At 36.7% G+C, this 21,406-nt stretch overlaps 1 protein-coding gene across 1 annotated transcript in view; it reads left to right on the forward strand.

The window, feature by feature from the left end:
- UNC13C (unc-13 homolog C) overlaps positions 1–21,406 on the forward strand; it is a 593,765-nt gene that overhangs the window by 361,363 nt on the left and 210,996 nt on the right. The window contains exon 20 of the mRNA XM_029952367.1: positions 12,104–12,237. Within this exon, the coding sequence (XP_029808227.1) occupies positions 12,104–12,237 (134 nt within the window). The remainder of the gene's footprint in view (positions 1–12,103; positions 12,238–21,406) is intronic.

The raw sequence follows: 21,406 nt of genomic DNA on the forward strand, positions 1-21,406 counted from the left end.
CATGGTTTATTCTTACTCATGTAAAGTCTGTAAAATTGGATGCTCTTGAATACACAAGTGGTTCTTCCTGTAATATATTGGGTTCTCTGAAAGTAGAGCCTACAAAAGGAACTTGTTGTGGTTTATTTGAAACATGACCCCAGAAAAGGAAGCTTAGTAGGTAGAGAAATGGAAGATATGGAAATCAGAAAAGCCATAAAGTGTGCTAGAATGAGCTTCTTTTTAAAAGCTTTTTAAAAAATATTATTTGTTTTAATATTTGTTTATTTTTGAGAGAAAGACACAGCATGAGTTGGGGAGAGGCAGAGAGAGAGACACACAAAATCTGAAGCAGGCTCCAGGCTCTGAGCTGTCAGCACAGAGCCCAACTTGGGGCTCAAACCCACAAACCATGTGATCATGACCTGAGCCGAAGTCGGATGCTCAACCGAATGAGGCACCCAGGCGCCCCTATATAGAATTAGCTTCTTATCTCTGCTGTCAGTTGAGGCTCTATTCCCTTGGGAGTCTAGTAGAAAACCACCTAGAGTGTACCTCACAATTATTCCAGTGGAGGGTGTGAGTGTAGTGGGTTGAAGAGTGTCTCCCCAAAAGATATGTCCGCCCAGAGCCTCAGAGTGGGACTATCTGGAGCAAAGACCTTTGCAGATGTAATTAAAATAAGCATCTAGAGACCAGGGTAAGGTTTTAAATCCAATTACAGATGTATTAATAAGAGGCAGAAAAGACAGAAACAAAAGAACACGTAAATACAGAGGCAAAAATTGGAATTATGCATCTGTAGACCAAAGACTGTCTGAGGTTGTCCAGTCACCAAAAACTAGGAGAAGAACATGGAGGAAATTCAGAGCCTCTAGAAAGAAGCAACCCAGCCAGCATCTTGAGTTTGGACTTCTCAAAACTGTAAAATAATACATTTCTGTTCAAAGCTACGAGGTCTGTGGTATTTTGTCACGGTAGCAATAGGAAGCTAATACAGGGAGACTGAGCTATTGACCCTTTCACATTTCTGGGCCACACTTGAATGTGTACAGAATGGCTGCCTGTGATTTTATAAGAGGCCCCAAGCAGCAAAGCAGAGAGAGGTTGCAGCAAGTGTTTGATGTGAAACTCTGGCAACATGTGGAATTGCTCACCAGAGACGCATTGATCTCAGCTGTGCTGAAGGAATGTGGCACTGTATCTACAAGCACCTGCCTCACTCCTCCAGCAGTGATTTAGAGAACCAGGTCCCTTCCTTCTTAGGAGTCTACCATCTTAAACATGATACCAAGGTGGCTGTGCTTTTATACAGCAAACTAGAAGAGAGCATCAAGGATTATGCATGGAAGGTTAGTATGCTCTAGCACTTCTGCTCACATTCTACTAGCTGGAACTCAGTTACATTTCCACAACTAACTGCAAAGGAGGCTAGCGAATACAGTTGTTCTGCTTATCTGTTGTTATGTAATAATAGCAAATCTCAGTGGCTAAAAAAAAGTTTTCTTGTTCATTAATCTATGTCTGCTATTTGGACAGAACACAGTTGGGATGGCTTATCTCTGCTCCAAGCAGCACTAACTGAAATGGCTCTTTTAGGGCTGAGGGGGAGGGATTCCCCTTCCAAGATGACTTAATACATGGCTAGAAAGTTGGTAACAGCTGTCATATTTTAGATGAAATTTATGAAGGCTTAGCTGAAGGTGATATCTAGGAACCTTAGTGTATTTCCTTGTGGACCTCTCCATAGATTCAGTAGTGTAGGCTGCACTCCCAAGACGTTACAAAATTATTTTCCTATTACAGTATCAGGCTCATGCTTGAGGTTCAAGATCACTCCACATCATGTCCAGATGGAGATGAAGCTCCGTTGGTCCCATTTCTGAAGTGTGGTTCCTCTTTATCTAAATTCTGGAAACTACAGAGCCATGTTGTCTGCCCCCCCCCACATGTCTAATATACAATGATGAGTTTGAAATAGTAGAAACAGATATATCTGTTCAAAAATAGGCACATGACAGTTACCTGTCCATATAAATTCTGAAATCTAGCTGGGAACACATTGTCAGTTTTTACTTGGAGCTTAGGCCTCCTGTCTGGAAATTACTCTCTGTGTCTCTTGACTCCATTTGTTGGGCTTTTAGTCTTGCCCTTAAGCCATTTATCCTGTTTCATTGTTAAAACTGAGTAGCCTTCTAGTCTACTTCTTGCCCATAGAAGTTTAGAGATTCAAAGTCCTCTTTTCATTTTACACTGACTTAATTCCTTTCTGTCCAGACTGATACAATTTATTCCACATATCTGTAGGCATTCCATTAGACATAAATAGCACTCCTGTTTCTTTCAGAGATGGACCTTCTCTACCTCGGATGGAAAATTATGGACTATAGGACAATGCACTTAAGATTCTTAGAAGTCTTTCTATCTAGTTGAAATGAGCTACAAGGCACAAGGAACTATGAGATTCTTATAAGCTGTTTCTTTTTTTTCCTAGCAAAAAAATTCAAAGAAGAACTTCGTTAAGTGTCTTAGAAATTCTACAAGGTATACCTTAAATCTTCAAATAGCTCTCTGAAAACTTGCTTTGGACCTAGACATTTTGCATACTCTTAGAGTCATACCACTGAAACACCCTGGATTTGATAGGTTCCTTGAAGCTATTTCTCACATTGAAATCCTTGCCTTCTGGAGGGATCAAGGATGAAAAAGTTTCACTTTTGAACCCAGAAAGTCCTGGTTTCTCTATATTTCCTATAAATTCTGCTTGGAAAATGATGTTTTTGGTTTTTAGCTCCCTTTTCTCTCCAGCTATATCTTACTCTACATGGCTATCAGAAACCACTTGGCATGTTCATTCTACTAAATCCACCAGCTCACATTATATTTTCTACTTTCTGCATTTATTGGAGGTAACAATGTTGACAAAATTTCACCACTAAATAATAGGAGTCACCTTCTACCTGGCCTAAAATAACAGTTTTCTCACTGTCCTTCAAGTTCTCATAGGCAAGTCCTCTGATTTCATTAATAACCTTCCTGCAATTCTTCTAGCTTCTGCCTACCACCACTCGGTCTCAGATCATTGCCACATGTTTTAAGTTTGTGTTACACTTATGACCCACTTCGAGTATCAAATGCTATTCCAGTTATCTATTTTTGAGTACCAAACCTCTCCAAAACTTAATGGTGTAAGACAATAACAGAGCTTACTTTGCTCACAAATAAGCAATTTGAGCGGAGCTGGGTGGTAAAGTCTCACCTCGGCTCTGTGTGGCTTCAGCTGATGTGGCTTGACGGTTGATGGAAGAGCTACTTTCACCATGCTTCCTCCTGTGGCTAGCAAATTGGTCCCGGCTGTCAGCTAGGAACTGTACCAGATCTGTCATTTGGTTCTCCGCATGGACCTCTCCGAAGACTAGTTGGGTATTTTCACAGGTCAGTGACTGGATTTCAAGAGTAAATGGTCTCAAAGACGGGAATTGGGATTTTGCCAGCTTCTTAACACCTCGCCTGAAAACAGGTCGATTCTGTCATATTCTTTTGGTCATGGGTGCACATATTCAAGGGAAGGAAATATAGACATACCTTTTAGTTGAACAAATTATCAAATAATTTAAAGTCATCTTTAATCCCCCACTGGAATGTAACTGTACTCGAGGAAAAGGGGAAACTGATTGGGGAACCGCTATCCAGTTCCTACTACGATGTATTCCAGTGTTTTAAAACAACACCCATATGTCCACTGGGTATGAAGTTATAGTTACACAAATGAATTAAGATCTAGAGATCCTGTGTACAACATAATGCCTATGGTTAACAATATAATGTGCATTTAAAAATCATTAAGAGGTTAGATCTCATATTAAGTATAGGGGAAGAAACCAAAGGGACATAAGAAAACATTTGGAGATGAAGGAAAGGTTTATGACCTTGTTTTTGGTGATGATATCATGGACGTATGCCTATGTCCGAACTTAACAACTGTATGTATTTAAGGATCTGCAATTATTGTATATTAATTACACCTCAGTAAAGCTGTTAAGCAGTAACCATATATTTTTAATTAACATCATATCAAGTGCTTAAAACTTGGGTTATATTTTCTTCTCTGTAATTCTAGTTATAGGCATATAATCAAAGAAAAACAGATACTCAGCATGTGGTCAGTGTTTAGGTACAGTGTAGACAAGGGATTTTTCTACCTGCCTCTTGATGTCAGGGGTTTATGACATTTGGAGAGATCTGATATTTATTATGTTTTCCCTTATGCTGTACTAAAATCTTCTTTATTGAAAAGTTTACTCACAAGTACTAGGTTTTTCCTGATCACACAAGACAAACCTAATTTATCTTCTAATCTTTTCCTATACAACAGCCCATCATGAATTTGAATTCAGCTATCTTGGTACTCCTGAGTTTGGCCTAAGCTCTGCTAGTTCTTTTATAGGTGTAGTATCTTAAATGGAAAATAAGAGCCATCTAGATGTGACCTATTGCATTTTTCCTTTTTGACATAAGTTTTAATAATATAAAGAGAAAAGGGAAAAACTATTAGTTTACTCAGTAAAATAGTTTCATATTCAAGAAAGTTTCTTACACATCTCTCTTGGGATTCTAATAAGAGTGTTATCAATTAGGTAGACCATATACCATACACTATGAATTTAATTAAATGCATGTATTCACCTTGAACAGTAATAAACATCCTTTTTTTTAATATATTCTACCTATAGACTTGCTAGAATGATAAGGAACAGAATTGAGTATGTGTGGTTCTATTTCAATATTAGAAATCTGAAGTTGAAAAAATTAAATCCTTTTCCAAATTGTATAAGTTAATATTAAGCTAAAAACAAAATATAAATTTCTGATTCTATGTTCAATGATTATTTTTTCTATTACACCATCCTTTTGAGTAATTTGAATATTTAAATCTACATTTAGAGTTGTGATAGTTTATAGTTATATATTTATGGATGGCTTAACTGTGTATAGTCTATTCAAATTCAAGGAACCATTTAGTGCTGTTAAAAACCACCTAGAATGTCTAAACACTTTGATAGGCAGTTTTTGGTGATTTAAATGTCAAGATATCTTGGACCTAAAGGACCCAGTAAAGATTCTTTAAATATTTTGCTGCAGCAAAATGAATTATTCTAATATATGCGATTTTTTCTTTCTAATTGGATTAGCACATTTTTCATTTTTAGAGATTACTCTAAGACCATTAGTTGCTCAATTTTTGCTTTTAATTAGCAACATGTATTATTTGAGTAGATTAGTAATTTCCCAATGAATGTTGATTTAGAAAGTAATGTTTTACAAAGGGATCTAGCACAGGAGTTTATATTCAACCCTTGGAAGAGGCACCACATATATCAAGAAAGATATTTCATCTCCTCTTAAAATTAGGGAACTGTATGTAATTGGAAATTTCTCATATGTAAAGGTAAAACAAAAGTCTTTTTTTTTAATCATGACAAAATGTGAAATCTAGCAAATGCATAACTGGTATTAGTATCTAAAAGGGATTCTATCACTGTTCTTCCTTAGAAAATTAGGTCTATTTTTACCTGACTAAATTACAAATCAGGACTTATGTCCTGACTCTTCCTATTGAACTTGAGGATTTCAGAAGAGTGAATCTGAATGTTTAAGCCGGATTCCCAGGTCATATCTCCATTTACCCTGATTTTATAGGTCTGCATCAGGGGCCCCAAAGTCATATGTATTTCTTATAAGCAACCCAGCTGATTCTGATCTGCATGGTGTATGGACCAGACTTAGATAAACATTGGTCAATGGCTTCTTTGAATATAGTTTCACTTGATCTTAGCCAAAAGGCCAGAAGCAATTTGAATATAGTTTCAAAATTTACTCCTTAATATGTTCCTTATAGATTCTCAGTGTTGTAGTTTACATGGTCTTGGATGTAAAAAGCCAACTATACAATAAATCATGGAATCAGAATACAGGTTCGCCCCAGAAAGGCAAAGATAGCACAACTTTATTTGCTTTGAAAGATGAAAGTTTTCTCGTCCGTGGTATGGCCAGAATACTAAAGGCTATTCATTAAATGTATGATCACAATCCATCTCATTCATCCTAACTTCCCCAAATCTCTCCCATTCATGTCCAAGGTTTAAGTGACTTAATATATGCCAGTAAAATCTGGCGAGAGAAGAAGGTATCTCTGACAGTGGCATTAAAAAGTACCAGCAGAAAAGATTTTTGAAGTGGATAGATCAAAGGTGGTGAACTTGGAAATGGTTAAAGTAAGTGACGAACTGAACTTTGCCAGAGGCAAAAAAGAAAAATAGTAATAGGAGTACTAATACCATCTTTAAAAGGATGCTGTCTATATACATATATATATAATATATGTGTGTATTTATGTGTGTGTGTATATGAATGTATACACATATAAGAGAGACTTGTTAAATCATCAGTTAATATTATTGTTTCCATTTAGCAGTGGTCTCAACCTTTTTAAGTTGTAAACCCTTTCATAAACCCTATTAATCAGAAACTTAATTTGCTTCTTTATGACTTAGCAAACAAAATCCAACTCTCTTTTCTGCTATTTAACTGGAATAATTTTTAACTCTAGGGGAAAAGAGGCAGAGCAAAATAGGCTCCCTTGAGAACATAAAGTTTTAAAGGTCTGGATGTTCTGAATTTTAGGACCTTACATGACCTTGAATGGACCACTTCAATATTTTTTTATTTTTTAATGTTCATTTTTGAGAGTGACAGAGTGTGAGTTGGGGAGGGGTAGAGAGGGAGAGAGCCACAGAATCGGAAGCAGGCTCCAGGTTCTGAGCTGTCAGCACAGAGCCCGATCGATATTAGGGCTCAAACTCATGGACTGTGAGATCATGACTTGAGGTTAAGTCCCCCGCTTAACTGACAGAGCCACCCAGGCACCCCTGGGATAGACCACTTTAAACCATGTCAGACTTACTTTTCTCATCTGTAGAATGCAGAAATTACAACAGTTGTCTGTAGCCTTTTCAGTATGATAATATGTTTAAAGAACAAAGGAAAGAGATACAGTCATGGGGGTTGGTCTGAGTTCTTGGCAAAAGCTGAAAAGAAATGAGACAAAAAAAATAATTGCATTTACTTATGTCTTTCTGTTTCTATTCCTCCTTCCTCTGGACCAAAATAAATACTTATTCCAGCACTTCTGGCACTCGGATCAACATTTAAATCTCTTTTCCTGCTTTTGCTGCATCTCAGTAACAGATCCAACACCATTTTCTTGATTTCCTTTTTTTTCCATCAGTTTTTTTTTTATTGTGTGAGAGAGAGAGAGAGAGAGAGAGAGCGCGCGCGCGAGAGAGAGAGTGAGAGCGAGCGCAAGTAGGGGAGGGCAAGAGAGAGAGATACTGAAGCAGGCTCTACACTGTCAGCACAGAGCCCAATGCAGAGCTACACTCAAAAACCCTGAGATCATGACTTGAGCTGAAGTTGGATGCTTAGCCCACTGAGCCACACAGATGCCCCCAAGTCTTTACTATTTACTTCTCCTCTCAAGATAGAAATTCCTAGCTATTCTTTCTCACTTATCTGCAAGACTCTATCCCCTGACTTGGAAGAAGCCATGTGTTTCTTTTGTTTGAGGCCAATTCTCCCCACATACACTCTGGATCCCGTTCTCTCCCCTTGGAAGGGTGCCTGGGTAGCTCATTTTAGCAGAGGCCTCATTACCCCATCTAGCTAGGTCTCTCTTTCATAACATTGTATTGTTTTCCTTTTTCATATTTCTTTTCCCCATCGACTTCCTTCTGGTCATATATTCTCCCTCTCTCTGAGTAAGCTTATTTACTCAGTAATTTTAGCTACCACATATATCCTTCTAAACTCCAGACTGATCTACCTAATTACTTTCTGGATAGTTCCGCTTGATTTTCCCCTCTCTTTCTTCTTTCTGTCACCACTTAAACAATGGGTTCTATCAACTTATTAACCATTTCACAAGTATTTTCATAAATCTATCAATTTTCCTTATTACCTATTTCATAACTTTAACCGATCTTAAACTTCCTGCTACTACCAAATCATTTAAACACAAATGTAGTTATGTAAGTAGTCTCATGTTTGAAATCTTTTAGTGGTCCTCATCAAATATGGCTTAAATATTATTTCCTTAATGTGACACACAAGGTCCTAAAAGTTTTAACCTCTAGCTCTGTAGCCTTTTGTTCAGAAGAAGATTTATCCTTTGGAAAGTTTTGCAAGATGGGATATTGGGAATAGGAGGGGAATGGAGGGCTGTGTCAAGTTCAAATACATTTGAGAAACTAATGTTCCGTTGTTAGCCCTCAGAGTAGGGGTTTTCAAACTAGTCTCTGAACTAGGAGCACCAGCATTACTAGAATCTTCATTATGTATGCAGATTCTCAGGCCACATCCTAGACCTGGTGAATCGGCAACTCTGGGAAGGGGACCGCCAGTCTGTGTGTTAGCAAGCCTCCCTAACGATGCTGATAAAACACTGAAGTTTGAGAACCATCATCTTAGAGAATCACAATGCACATGAGCATGTTACTCCAGAAAATCTAGAAATAATCTGTTTAACTTTGTTTTAAGCAAGCATTTTCTCAATTTGTTTGAGCATGGGCTCTGTATAAGTATGTATATAGTATGTGTGTAACTAATACTAACTTCCAGTAGCATGAATGTTAGAGAAACACCCTTTGTCGAAGCTTGTAGCCCCTCATTACTATTAATTGCCCGATTATGTATCTGTTGTGTACCTTTGCATTTAAATATCCTCTTACTTTACTAAATAGCTTCCCCCAGTTGTTGTTTAGTCAACTCCTTAGAGGAAATATTTCAAAATTATATACTTTTTAAACAAATACATGGAATGCCACAGACATATTTTATAACAAGCTTAGAAGTATTGCACAAGTTCCACATTAATATGAAGATAGCGTCTGTTATTTCGACACTATTTTGCATGTAATTGTTCTCTCTATATTGATCTCTTAGTGAAATATCTTCACATTTTCTCATTTTGTATTATAAAAGTATAGTGTATATCTTAGCTTGTCTGTTAAAGCTTTTCTGTATTGAAATATTCTTTATAAAAGTGGCCATTGGAGTGGTGCCTGGGTAGCTTAGTCGGTTATATGTCTGACTTCTGCTCAGGTCACGATCTCACGGTTCATAGGTTCGAGCTCTGTGCTGGGCTCTACACTGAAGAAGTGGAGCCGCTGGGGTGCCTCAGTGGCTCAGTTGGTTAAGCATCTGGCTTCGGCTCAGGTCATGATCTGATTGTTGGTGGGTTCGAGCCCCATGTCAGGCTCTGTGCTGAATGCTTGCTCAGAGCCTGGAGCCTGCTTCAGATTCTGTGTCGTCTTCTTTCTCTGACCCTCCCCACTCATGCTCTGTCTCACTCTATCTCTCAAAAAATAAATAAATGTATTAAAAAAAGAAATTCCTTAAGATGTGGAGCCTAATTGGTATTTTCTCTCTCTCTTTCTCTATGCCCCTCCCCAGCTTGCTATTTTTCTCTCAAAATAAATAAGTAAACTTAAAAAAGTGACTAATGGAAAATTCAGGTGATCCCACAACCTGGCAACTTCCATTTTCACAAATTCTCTCCTGTTATACTCTCATAGTCTTTCAAGTCTCTTTCCTCAATAATCTATTAAGAAAATAGTGTTTAGTCACTATAATTCTAACCATCATAATTAAAATTGATCTGCTAAGTTATAGTTTTATAAGCTGATTATATTCTCATGTGTTCATTGTCATTAGTGAGTGTATCATACTTTACACTGTATAAATATATATTATAAAATATATTTTCTTATGATAAATATTAATTTGTAAGGGTTATGAAATATTAATTTGTAATTAGTAAATATTAGTATATTTATTACTAGCTTCCTAAATTTCTACTACCATTACCTTAATTTTTCTGACCCTAATAGATCTCTAAGATATTAATAAAGTGCTACTTAGAAAAAATTAATTTAAGAAATCTGGTAAATACTGCAGTATACATAATTGTGCCCCATTGTTTCAAACATGCAGTCTTCTAAAGTGCACTATTAAATTAGGGAAAGCTTGGTTTCTTATAATGTGTGATATATAAAAACTTGCTGATTCAATATCCAGTTTGGTTTATTCTGGTGCAACATAAAGAATTTGATGAAAAAATGGAACCATCTCTAATCCTCTGATGTCATAATAAAGAATAATGAAAGTATAATGTGCAACAGCTAAGGGACTTTGGAATTAATGCATATTCAACTATGTTATTTTTTCCTCCTTTCCATATTCTTTGCAGAATGACAATAAGTGGTTTTGATGTTGGACATGTCATCTAGAGTCATTTCATTTAATCACATTACTTGAAAAAAATGAGACATGGTTTGGCTATGTATACACATCATGATGGTTAATGACAGTATTAATCAAGTTCAAATACATTTGAGAAACAAATGCTGTGGCCATTTGAACTAATTTTATTTAAAACCTTTATAAATATCTACCAGGTTCTCCCGACTTCTATATACATCGTAGAGGAAGAAATTTTTGAGCTTAATGTAATGAGTAAATAATCACATTATTGTGACAATAATAAAATCTTGTTCACAAAACAAAGATGAATTTAAACAGAAAATGTAGCTTGAAAGTACAAAGCTGGATATTTTTAAGCCTGTATTTCTGCCTAATTTGCTTCTTGAAGATCTTCTGATGTGACTCAGTGTACCTCAGGAATTGAAAGAGGAAGCCTGCCAAGAAGTTTCAAGTTGTTCTTAGGGACCAGATATACAAGGTTCTTGAGAACCTTTGGAGAGTACTTAGAGTTTATTTTGGATATTTGAAGTAATTTGTGCCAGCCACTAATTTTGGACTAATTGAGCACTCCAACATTTAATATCTGTTGCATTTTGAGCATAAAGGTAAATCAGCAGCACTTGGAAGTACCTTAGGAAAATACATGTCCCTAAAAGTACATTATAAGAGGTCTCTAATAGCAAGTGGATTCAACATAGGGCTATATTTTAACTTAAGGGAGAACAATAATGTGGTGATGACTCATTCATATCTGGTTACAAGTGTTAGGCAGCATTAGAAAATATGCATACAAACCACTTGGCAGAGGGTAGCTGATCTTTAGATGAGATGTTGGAAATTTCAGTACTTTGGGCCAAATAAAATTAAATACACCTTTTTTACCAGAGAACCCATGAATTTCCTGTGCCACAAATTGAAGTTTTCAGGTATATATAAGCTTATAAATCATTTGACAAAAATAATTAGGGAAGCCATATACTTCCTTCTTATTTGTATACTTGAGTGAAAATTGTCTTGGTCTTTATCGTTTTTGCCTAATTATTTAAAGTTAAATGTAAAAGTGCTCAAAGAAGAATACCAAAAGAATTTTATGTGTTGAGTATTAAGTTGATATGTGAAACATTCAAGATTGTTCTTGTATTCTGTTTATCTCAATGTAAATTTAGGTCATCCTGGAAAACACATCTCTAGAAGTGAGAGCTTGAGAATTCATGAAGCATGATAAATCAAAGATTCACATATGATTTAAACACACACACACACACACACACACACACACACACACAAGGAAGATGGGCTTACATACTGTTATTTAACTAGATGCATTGGTGGGTGGAATGAGAGTGTTCCAGACCATTCAAAGAACATATTTATATACTGTAGAATTAATGATACTGACTTCGAAAGCACGCAGGCTTCGCAGGATAAATATCACACAGGCACACGCACACATCCCCACACACCTCTGTACACACAGGTGACAACCTCTTTCCTTGGAAGAAGCCACATTAAAGGGATAATTTCTATCATATTATATAATTCCTGAGATCATGAGCTACAATTGAGAAAGATCAACTTCTAGTCTGGAACCAAGGAACTTAAAAATGCAAGCCTACTCTTGCCATTGTGACTTGAATCAATGGTACGCCATTCAATTAAGAAAAGAAATCTTAATTTAATAGATTTGGCTCATATTACCTACGAATTTTTCTGTAACTACTTTTCTCCAGTCATTCCAGTTGACAGTGACAAACTAAATATCATTTAATCTTTCCTTTTGCATGTTGCGTGACCTTGTGAGCAGAGTAAGAAACAGGACATTCCTCGGGAAGATCAGGGACCAACCACCAAGAATTTGGATTTCTGGCCCCAACTTATTACATTGATGGTCACTATTATTGATGAGGATAAAACTGCCTATACGCCTGTTCTGAATCAGTAAGTACACTGTCTTGGAAATTAATGGGTTTTATTCCACTAAAATTAAGATAACATATTTGAATCATGGTTTATACTCTCATTGGAAAAGTTTGTTTTCCAAAATTAAGCTATATAAAACAGCCTTTTCTACTTTTATTAGTAAATATAAGTTTGGTAATATTTTCAATTTTTAATTCAAGACTCAGAAGGTGAGATTCTTTGGGTAAATGGACAAATATTTCCCCAATTTTTTTTATTCAATGTGGAAAAATTTCCTCTTTCCTTTGGTTCCTTTCATAACTGTTTCATTGTCTTGATTGAAAAGAAAAAAACCCCACAAAATTATCCCATTGCACTTCCCCCCAAACTAAAAAGAATGTTAAAAAGTATTAAATATATTTTGTTGTGATTTGTAATAATAAAGATTTTTCAAAAGAAAGCTTGCTTTCAAAATAGGTATCATGGATTTAATGCAATATTTAATACATTTTTATAGTTTTATTTTGAGAGAGAGCATGTGCACACATGTGGGGGGCAGTCAGAAAGAGGGAGCGAGAGAGAATCCTAAGTAGGCTCCGTGCTTGCAGGACAAACCCAATGTGAGCCTCAGTCTCACCAACCATGAGATCATGACCTGAGCTGAGATCAAGAGTCAGAATCTTAACCAACTGACCCAGGGATCCCAATGCAGTATTTAATAGAATAAGTCCATTTTCTCAAATAACAACATTAATCCTATGCCTGTACATATAGAATTTGCAAAGTATGTGCAGGTAGACAAGGCATATGAATTAAAACTCCTTGCTAATCTAGAATAACAGATTCTTGAGGACTCTAAAATTATGAACTCATCAAAATGCCGCTTGGTATGAGACTTTGGGCAAATTATCTAATTTCCTTTGAGTATCAGTTTCCATGTGTGAAATAAGTAAGTATTACGAGATAATATCCAAGATGCTGTCCAACTTTAATGTTGCACATTTAGGATTTATTTTATGCACACATATTAAGGGCTAAAGCAAAGTAACAGCTAAGTCTACCAAACAGGCACTTGAAATATGATTAATGGAGAGGTTGTCCTGATATTTTGGTACTACCTGAAATGCTTGGGACAGAAAGAGTAGCATAAACATACAAACCATGAAGTAGAATGTTAAGTAGGTTCAGACTTACTACAGAGAGCTGGATTTATTATTTCTCTATAATGTTCAAGACAGGGTCAAAAAGCTTATGTCGAATCCAATTGAAATTTCAATTACGGAAGGAATAAATTTAAGTGTCCCAATTTTCATCTTTTCGTTGCTTCTTAACCATTAGTTTTCATCTGCCCCACATTCCTCCTAATTGACGAGCAATTGGTCCTCTTTGATATGCAACCGTGATAGCATCATTCGGTTTGCCTTTATACTTTCTTCTCCTCCCCTTTCCCTGTTTTATTTATTTTTTCTATATGAAGACCAGAGTGTCTTCTACTCATTATTTAAAGAGACTCTTATTTTCTTCTGATAGCTCAGGACTAGACCTTCTCTTTTAACATATGAAATGTCCTCTGCTCATCCTGGGCACTTTATGGAACAGATATGTTTTATCCTTTATTCTTTTGACCTCCTTTAAGACAGAGTAGATTTCCTAAAGATAGGGAGATTAATACTTGTTTTGTGCCCTTTACTTGGGCTATGCCATTTGGCAAATGAGTATTGAACAAAAAAACACATCTGAGAAATGCTAATGAAAATTTATATGAAAAGACATTATATTTTATCCAAGAAATTCTTCTTTCTCCAAAAGTCAGAAATCCATCTGACTTGTAAAAGATATATCATAAAATCATGCAATTAAAGTTTCCCAGAATTATTTTTAATCATGTGCTATGAAACATATTACAGATTTTTACTTGAGTTCTTGAAACTGTATCAAAAGAAATGGAGGAAATACATTTAGTTATGGTACAAATAAATTTTAAATTATGAACTAAACAGTCCACTAAGTATAAAAAGGAGTAATGACACAAGGAAAGGAATGTCTTTGTTTTTCTTGTTGTTTTTAATGTGGGGGTTTGGAGTCACTTTTTTTTCTGTGAGAACCTAACCCTAAAAAACCCTGAATGCTTTCCTGTATTTGTAATTGATGTTTTATGATTGTAATTGTTCAGATTTTGAGGATATTTTAAAGAATTTTTGTTTTTTTCTTAAGTAGTTTATTACCAAGTTGGCTTCCATATAACACCCAGTGCTCTTCCCCACAAGTGCCCCCCTCCATGATGGTCAACCTCCTTCCCCTTCCCGCCTCCCTCTTCAGCCCTCAGTTTGTTTTCAGTATTCAAGAGTCTCATGATTTGCCTCACTCCCTCGCCCTAACTCTTCCCCCGCTTTCCACTTCCCATGGTCCCCTATTAGGTTTCTCCTGTTAGACCTATGAGTGGAAACATATGGTATCTGTCCTTCTGCCTGACTTATTTCACTTAGCATGACCCTCGAGGTCCATCCACTTTGCTACAAATGGCCAGATTTCATTCTTCCTCATTGCCATATACTACTTTATTGTATAAATATATACCACATCTTCTTGATCCATTCATCAGGCGATGGACATTTAGGTTTTTTCCATGATTTGCCTATTGTTGACATTGCTGCTATGAACATTGGGGTACATGTGCCCCTATGCATCAGCACTTCTGTATCCCTTGGGTAGATCCCCAGCAGTGCTATTGCTGGGTCATAGGGGAGTTCTATTGTTAATTTTTTGAGGAACCTCCACACTGTTTTCCAGAGGGGGCGTACCAGTTTGCATTCCTACCAACCGTGTACTCCACATATTCATCAGCATCTATAGTCTCCTGATTTGTTCATTTTAGCCACTCTGACCAGCATGAGGTGGTATCTTAGTCTGCTTTTGATTTGTATTTCCCTGACGATGAGTGATGCTGAGCATCATTTCATGTGCCTGTTGGCCATCTGGATGTCCTCTTTGGAGAAGTCTCTATTCATGTCTTCTGCCCATTTCTTCCCTGGATTATTCATTTTTCGGGTGTGGATTTTGGTGAGTTCCTTGTAGACTTTGGATACTAGCCCTTTATATGATATGCCATTTGCCACTATCTTTTCCCATTCAGTCAGTTGCCTATTAGTTTTTTTGATTGTTTTCTTTGCAGCCAGAAGCTTTTTATCTTGATGAAGTCTCAATAGTTTATATTTGTTATTGATTCCCTTGCGTTTGGGGATGTGTCGAGTAGGAAATTGCTACGGTTGAGGTCAAGGAGGCTATTTCCTGCTTTCTCATCTCGGGTTTTGATGGTTTCCTGTCTCACATTCAGGTCCTTCATCGATTTTGAGTTTATTTTTGTGTATGGTGTAAGAAAGTGGTCTAGTATCATTTTTATGCATGTTGCTGTCCAGTTATTCCTGCACCTCCTGTTAAAGAGGCTGTCTTTTTTCCATTGGATACTCTTTCCTGTTTTGTCAAAGATTAATTGGCCATACATTTGTGGGTCCAGTTCTGCACTCTCTATGGTCTGTGTGTCTGTTTTTTTTGCCAATACCATACAGTCTTGATGATGACCCCATTGTAGAAGAGGCTAAAGTCTGGGATTGTGATGCTTCCCATTTTTGTTTTCTTCTTTAATATTACTTTGGCTATTCAGGGTTTGTTTGGTTTTTTTTGTGGTTCCATACGAATTTTAGGATAGTTTGTTCTAGCTTTGAGAAGAATGTTGGTGCAGTTTTGGCTGAGATGGCATTGAATGTGTAGATTGCTTTGGGTAATAATGACGTTTTAACAATGTTTATTCTTCCAATCCAGGAACATGGAATGTTTTTCTATTTCTTTGTGTCTTCTTCAATTTCTTTCATAAGTTTTCTATAGTTTTCATTGTATAGGTCTTTTACATCTTTGGCTAGGTTTATTCCTAGGTATTTAATGGTTTTTTGTGCAGTTGTGAATGGGATCAGTTTCTTGATTTCTCTTTCTGTTGATTCATTATTGGGGTATAAAAATGCGACCAATTTCTGTACATTGATTTTGTACCCTGCTACATTGCTGAATTCATAGATCAGTTCTAATAGGTTTCTGGTGGAGTCGGTCTGGTTTTCCATGTCGAGCATTATGTCATGTGAGAAAAGTGAAAGTTTGACTTCTTCTTTGTTGATTCTGATGCCTTCTATTTCCTTTTTTTTTTTTTGTCTGATTGCTGATGCTAGGACTTCCAGCAGTATGTTAAACAACAATGTTGAGAGTGAACATCTCTGTCATGTTCCTGATCTCAGGGGGAAAGCTCTCAATTTTTCCCCATTGAGGATGATATTAGCTGTAGCCTTTTCATAAATTGATGTAATATTGTTTAAGTAAGTTCCTTCTATCCCGACTTTCTTGAGGGTTTTTATTAAGAAGGGATGTTGTATTTTGTCAAATGCTTTTTCTGCATCTATCGACAGGATCATAAGGTTCTATCATTTCTTTTGTTAATGTGATGTATCACATTGATGGATTTGTGAATATTGAACCAGCCCTGTAACTCAGGAATGAATTCCATTTGATCATGATGTATAATTCTTTTTATGTGCTGTTGAATTCTATTTACTAGTATCTTGTTGAGTATTTTTGCATCTGTATTCATTAAGGATATTGGTCTGTAGTTCTCTTTTTTGGATGGGTCTGTGTCTGGTTTGGGAATCAAAGTGATACTTGCTATGTAGAATGAGTCCAGAAGTCTTACTTCCATTCCTATTTTTTGTCATAACTTGAGAAGGATGGGTGTTAACTCTGCTTTAAATGTCTGGTAGAACTCCCCTGGGAATCCAGCCCTGGGCCTTTATTCATTGGGAGATTTTTGATAACTTGTTCGATTTCTTCACTAGTTATGGGTCTGTTTAGATTTTCTATCTCTTCCCATTTGAATTTTGGTGGTGCATGTATGTTTAGGAATTTGTCCATTTCTTTTAGATTGTCCAGTTTGTTGGCATATAGTTTTTCACAGTAATCTCTGATGATTGTTTGTATTTCTGAGGGATCAGTTGTAAATGATCCATTTTCCTTCATGATTTTGTCTATTTGGGTGTTCTCTCTTTTCTTTCTAGAGGTTTTCTTTCTAAGTAGAGGTTTACCAATTTTGTTTATTTTTTCAAAAAACAACTCTTGGTTTCATTGTTCTGTTCAATTGTTTTTGTGGATTCTAAATTGTTTATTTCTGATCTTTATTTCTCTTTTTCTACTGGATTTGGGATGCTCTTGCTGCTCCCTTTCTTATTTCCTTAGGTGCTCTGTTACATTTTGAATTTGTGCTTTTTTAGTTTGTTGAAATAGGCCTGGATTGCAGTAAACTTTCCTCTGAGGACTGCCTTTGCTGTGTCCCAGAGTGTTTGGATTAATGTATTTTCATTTTCATTTGTTTCCATGTATTTTTTAGTTTCTTCTCTAATTGCCTGATTAGCCCCATCATTCTTCAGAAGGGTGGTTTTTAACGTCCACATTTCTGGAGGTTTTCCATACTTTTTCCTGTGGTTGATTTTAAGTTTCATAGCTCTGTGGTCTAAAAGTATGCCTGGTGTGATCTCAGTTCATTTATATTTATGGAGGGCTGCTCATTCTGGTCCATTGTTTCTTTAGTGATGTTCTGTCTGGTTAACCTATCTATTGTTGTAAGTAGAGTATTAAAGTCCCCTGCAATTAGCATATTCTTATCAATAAGATTGTTTCTGTTTGTGATGAGTTGAATTCGGTGTATAGATGTTTATAATTGTCACTTTCTGATGTCGAGACCCTGTATTTATTATATATTGTCCTTCTTCATCTTTTATTACTGCCTTTGCTTTAAAGCCCAGTTTGTCCCATATACGTATGGCTACTCCAGCTTTATTTTGATGTCCAGTCGCATGATAGACATTTCTTCATCCCCTTACTTGCAATCTGAAGGTATCTTCAGGTCTAAGATGAGTCTCTTGTAGACAGCAGATAGATGGATTTTGGTTTTTTTGTTTGTTTGTTTGTTTGTTTGTTTTTTATCCGTTCTGCTACCCTGTGTCATTTGGAGCATTCAGTCCATTTACATTCAGTGTTATTATTGAAAAATATGGGTTTAGATTCATTGTGTTCTCTGTAGAGTTAATGTTTGTATTGATATCTCTGGTGTCTTACATTCCTTGCTACATTTCTCTCATAGGGTCCCTCTTCAGATTTCTTGTAGGGCTGGTTTGGTGGTCATGAATTCTCTCAATTTTTGTTTATTTGGGAACACCTTTATCTCTCCTTCTATTTTGAATGACAGGCTCCTTGGATAATGGATTCTTGGTTGCATATTTTTCCTGTTCATCACATTGAAGATTTCCTGCCATTCCTTTCAGGCCTGCCAAGTTTCGTTAGATAGGTCTGTAACCATTCTGATACGTTTCCCTTTGTATGTTAGGGCCCTTTTATCCCTAACTGCTTTCAGAATTCTCTCTTTATATTTTGCCAGTTTCACTATGATATGTTGTGCCGAAGGTCAGTTCAAGTTACGTCTTAAGGGAGTTCGATGTGCCTCTTGAATTTTAATGTCTTTCCTCCCAGATGAGAGAACTCCTCGGCTATAATTTGATCAAACACCCCTTCAGGACTTTTTCTCTTTCTTCTTCTTCAGGAACTCCTATGATACAGATATTGTCCTGTTTGATTGATTCATTCAGATCTCAGATTTTCCTTTTGTGTTCTTGAATCAATTTTTCTCTATTTTCTTGTTCCTTTTTTGCTATAACTGTGTCTTCTAATTCACCTATTCTCCTCTCTGCTTCTTCAATCCGTGCATTGGCAGCCTCCATTTTATAATTCAACTCATTTAGGGCCCTTTTTTTTTTTTTTTAACTCATCACAGCTCTTTTGAAGGTTCCTAGTCTTTGTATTAATATCTTCTCTGATGGCTTCTATGCTTTTTTGAAGTCCAGTGATTAATTTTATGACAATTTTTATAAATTCTTGTTCAGTTATGTTGCTTATGTCTGTTTTGAGCAGTTCTGTAGCTGTGATTTCGTCCTGGAATTTCTTTAGAGGAGACTTCTTTTGTTTCATCATTTTGGCTAGCTTTCTGTCTCTTGTCAGTTTTTTTTTTATGGTTTTTTTTGAAATTATTTATTTATTTATTTTTCCATAATATTTTATTGTCAAATTGTTTTTAAAGCTCATTTTGCACTGTGCACCTGTTGTATTGCTCTATTAAAGGAGGCTCTTTGTCCAGGGCCTGTCGTTTCACAAGATGTTCTTTTAATGGTGTCTTTGATTAATTTTTTCCCTACTCAGTGATATTTGGGACTCTCCACCATGTGTGCTTTGGCTTGTTTCTTGAGGTAGCCCTGAAAAGGAAAATAGACAAACACACAGGGAACAAAAGCACACAAACACACAGACAGATCAAGTAAACAAGCAAACCAAAAGGGGGAAGAATAAAAGAATAGAAAAGAGGATAGGAAAAGAAAAAAAGAAGGCGGAAAGACAAACAGCCAAAGATAAAGGGCAGTCTGAGAGCATAAAACCTGCAGAGTGGAGAGGGAAGGATAAGATAAGGGAAAATATATTTGGATGGTAAGCATTGATCTAATCAAAGCAGTGCATAAATGTTGGTCTTTCCCAGATTCTGGGGGGAGGGAGGAGAAAAGAGGGAAATGGAAAATAGAAAAGATAAAAAAGTGAAAAAAATTTAAAAATAAAAATAATAAGAGAAGAAAAAATTAATAAAATAAAGCAGCTCTCCAGTATGGATGGGTGTGGTTTGATGTAGGTAGGTCAGGTCTCAGGGGCTGCTCTCTGAGGCCCTTCTTTAGTGATTTTGGGTAGAAGAATGGCGGCGCCCCACCTCCCCCCTCAGACCAGGTATTGCCAGCCTCTCTTTATTCTGACGTCCTCGTGCCACTGGTGGGTCAGATTGCTTCAGTTTTCTAAGCTCTATCAGGTTTCTAAATCCTAGTCCATGCACTTTAATGCTGCCGCCACAGGTAAAATGTCCTCTGCAGGCAAGCTGTGGAGCCCAAGGGAGAACAAGCCCACTGAGGGGAGTGGATTTCTCTCTCCATGCCCAGCAGCTACAACTCGGATGTTTGTGTCTCTCTGCCGGGCTGAGGTCTCCCCTCTCCAGAGATCACTATATGAGCATTTACAGTCTGTCCTTTTCTTCCTCTGTTCTCCGCTGTGCTACACGGCCATCTTGTGCACCGCCCTATTGAGTCCTCCCACTCAGCGCCCTGCATGGCCACTCTGCACGCAGCCCTCTACGGTTCTGTGTCCCTTCTGGACTCACAGCCCTCTGCAGCCCCAGTGCCAAGTTTCTGGGCACTTTCTCTTCTGGCTCTGCTTTGGGGTGGCGCTCCCTCCCTCAGAGTCTCCTGTCCCAGTTCTCACTCATTCAGGCATCCATAAGCTGTTTTCAATAAGGAGTCTCAGCACGCACCTCCGTTCTTGGAGATCAGAATATTGTGGCTTTTAATTCTCAGTTTGCTAGTTGCGGGCAGGCGGGGATTACAGAGCTGCCTACTTTGCCGCCATCTTGCCAATCCACCCCAAAGATTTTTTGTTTATTAAGGATTATTCCATTTTGTTTCCTGTTTAATTAATGTTTTATGTGAACTTATATAATGAGTGCGATGTGGCCTTGGTGGTCTATGTTGCATTTGTATAATTTGGTGAGATTTTCATTCACACCTGTTTGATGATTTGCCCAAGGTGTCATCACATTTAGTCTTCACTAATTATCTCATTCATTGGTTAAGGCCAGCAGTGTTTCAGAAAGTGATGAGACCAGACCACCTGGGTCAGGATCATGTGGTTTGCTAGTTGGGTATGCAGATTCTGAGCCTAATCTCATATCTATGGATTCAAAATCTGAAGTTGGCACGCAAGTCTATATTATAAATAATACACCCTCATATGCTCTATATACACTAAAGTATGAAGGCAAAGTCAAATCTGTGACAGATATTTTAGGCTAAAACAAGTTTTAATTTTATTTTGAAGGCAATGGTATTGAATACATGATACGAAAATATAGGGCTTTTTTTAATCTTTCAATGTAATCTAAAGTTATTGATATAAATTTGTTAAATGATGCATTGTTATGACTTTGAAAAAATCATTGTAGGCTTTGGCTTATTCAAATTTTATGACAATTTATAATATTATAGAATAAAAACTTGAGAATAGGGTTTTATTTTGTACACTAATATATATATAT

Source organism: Suricata suricatta, chromosome 9 (assembly GCF_006229205.1).
Source record: "Suricata suricatta isolate VVHF042 chromosome 9, meerkat_22Aug2017_6uvM2_HiC, whole genome shotgun sequence".
Classification (NCBI taxonomy): Eukaryota; Metazoa; Chordata; class Mammalia; order Carnivora; family Herpestidae; genus Suricata; species Suricata suricatta.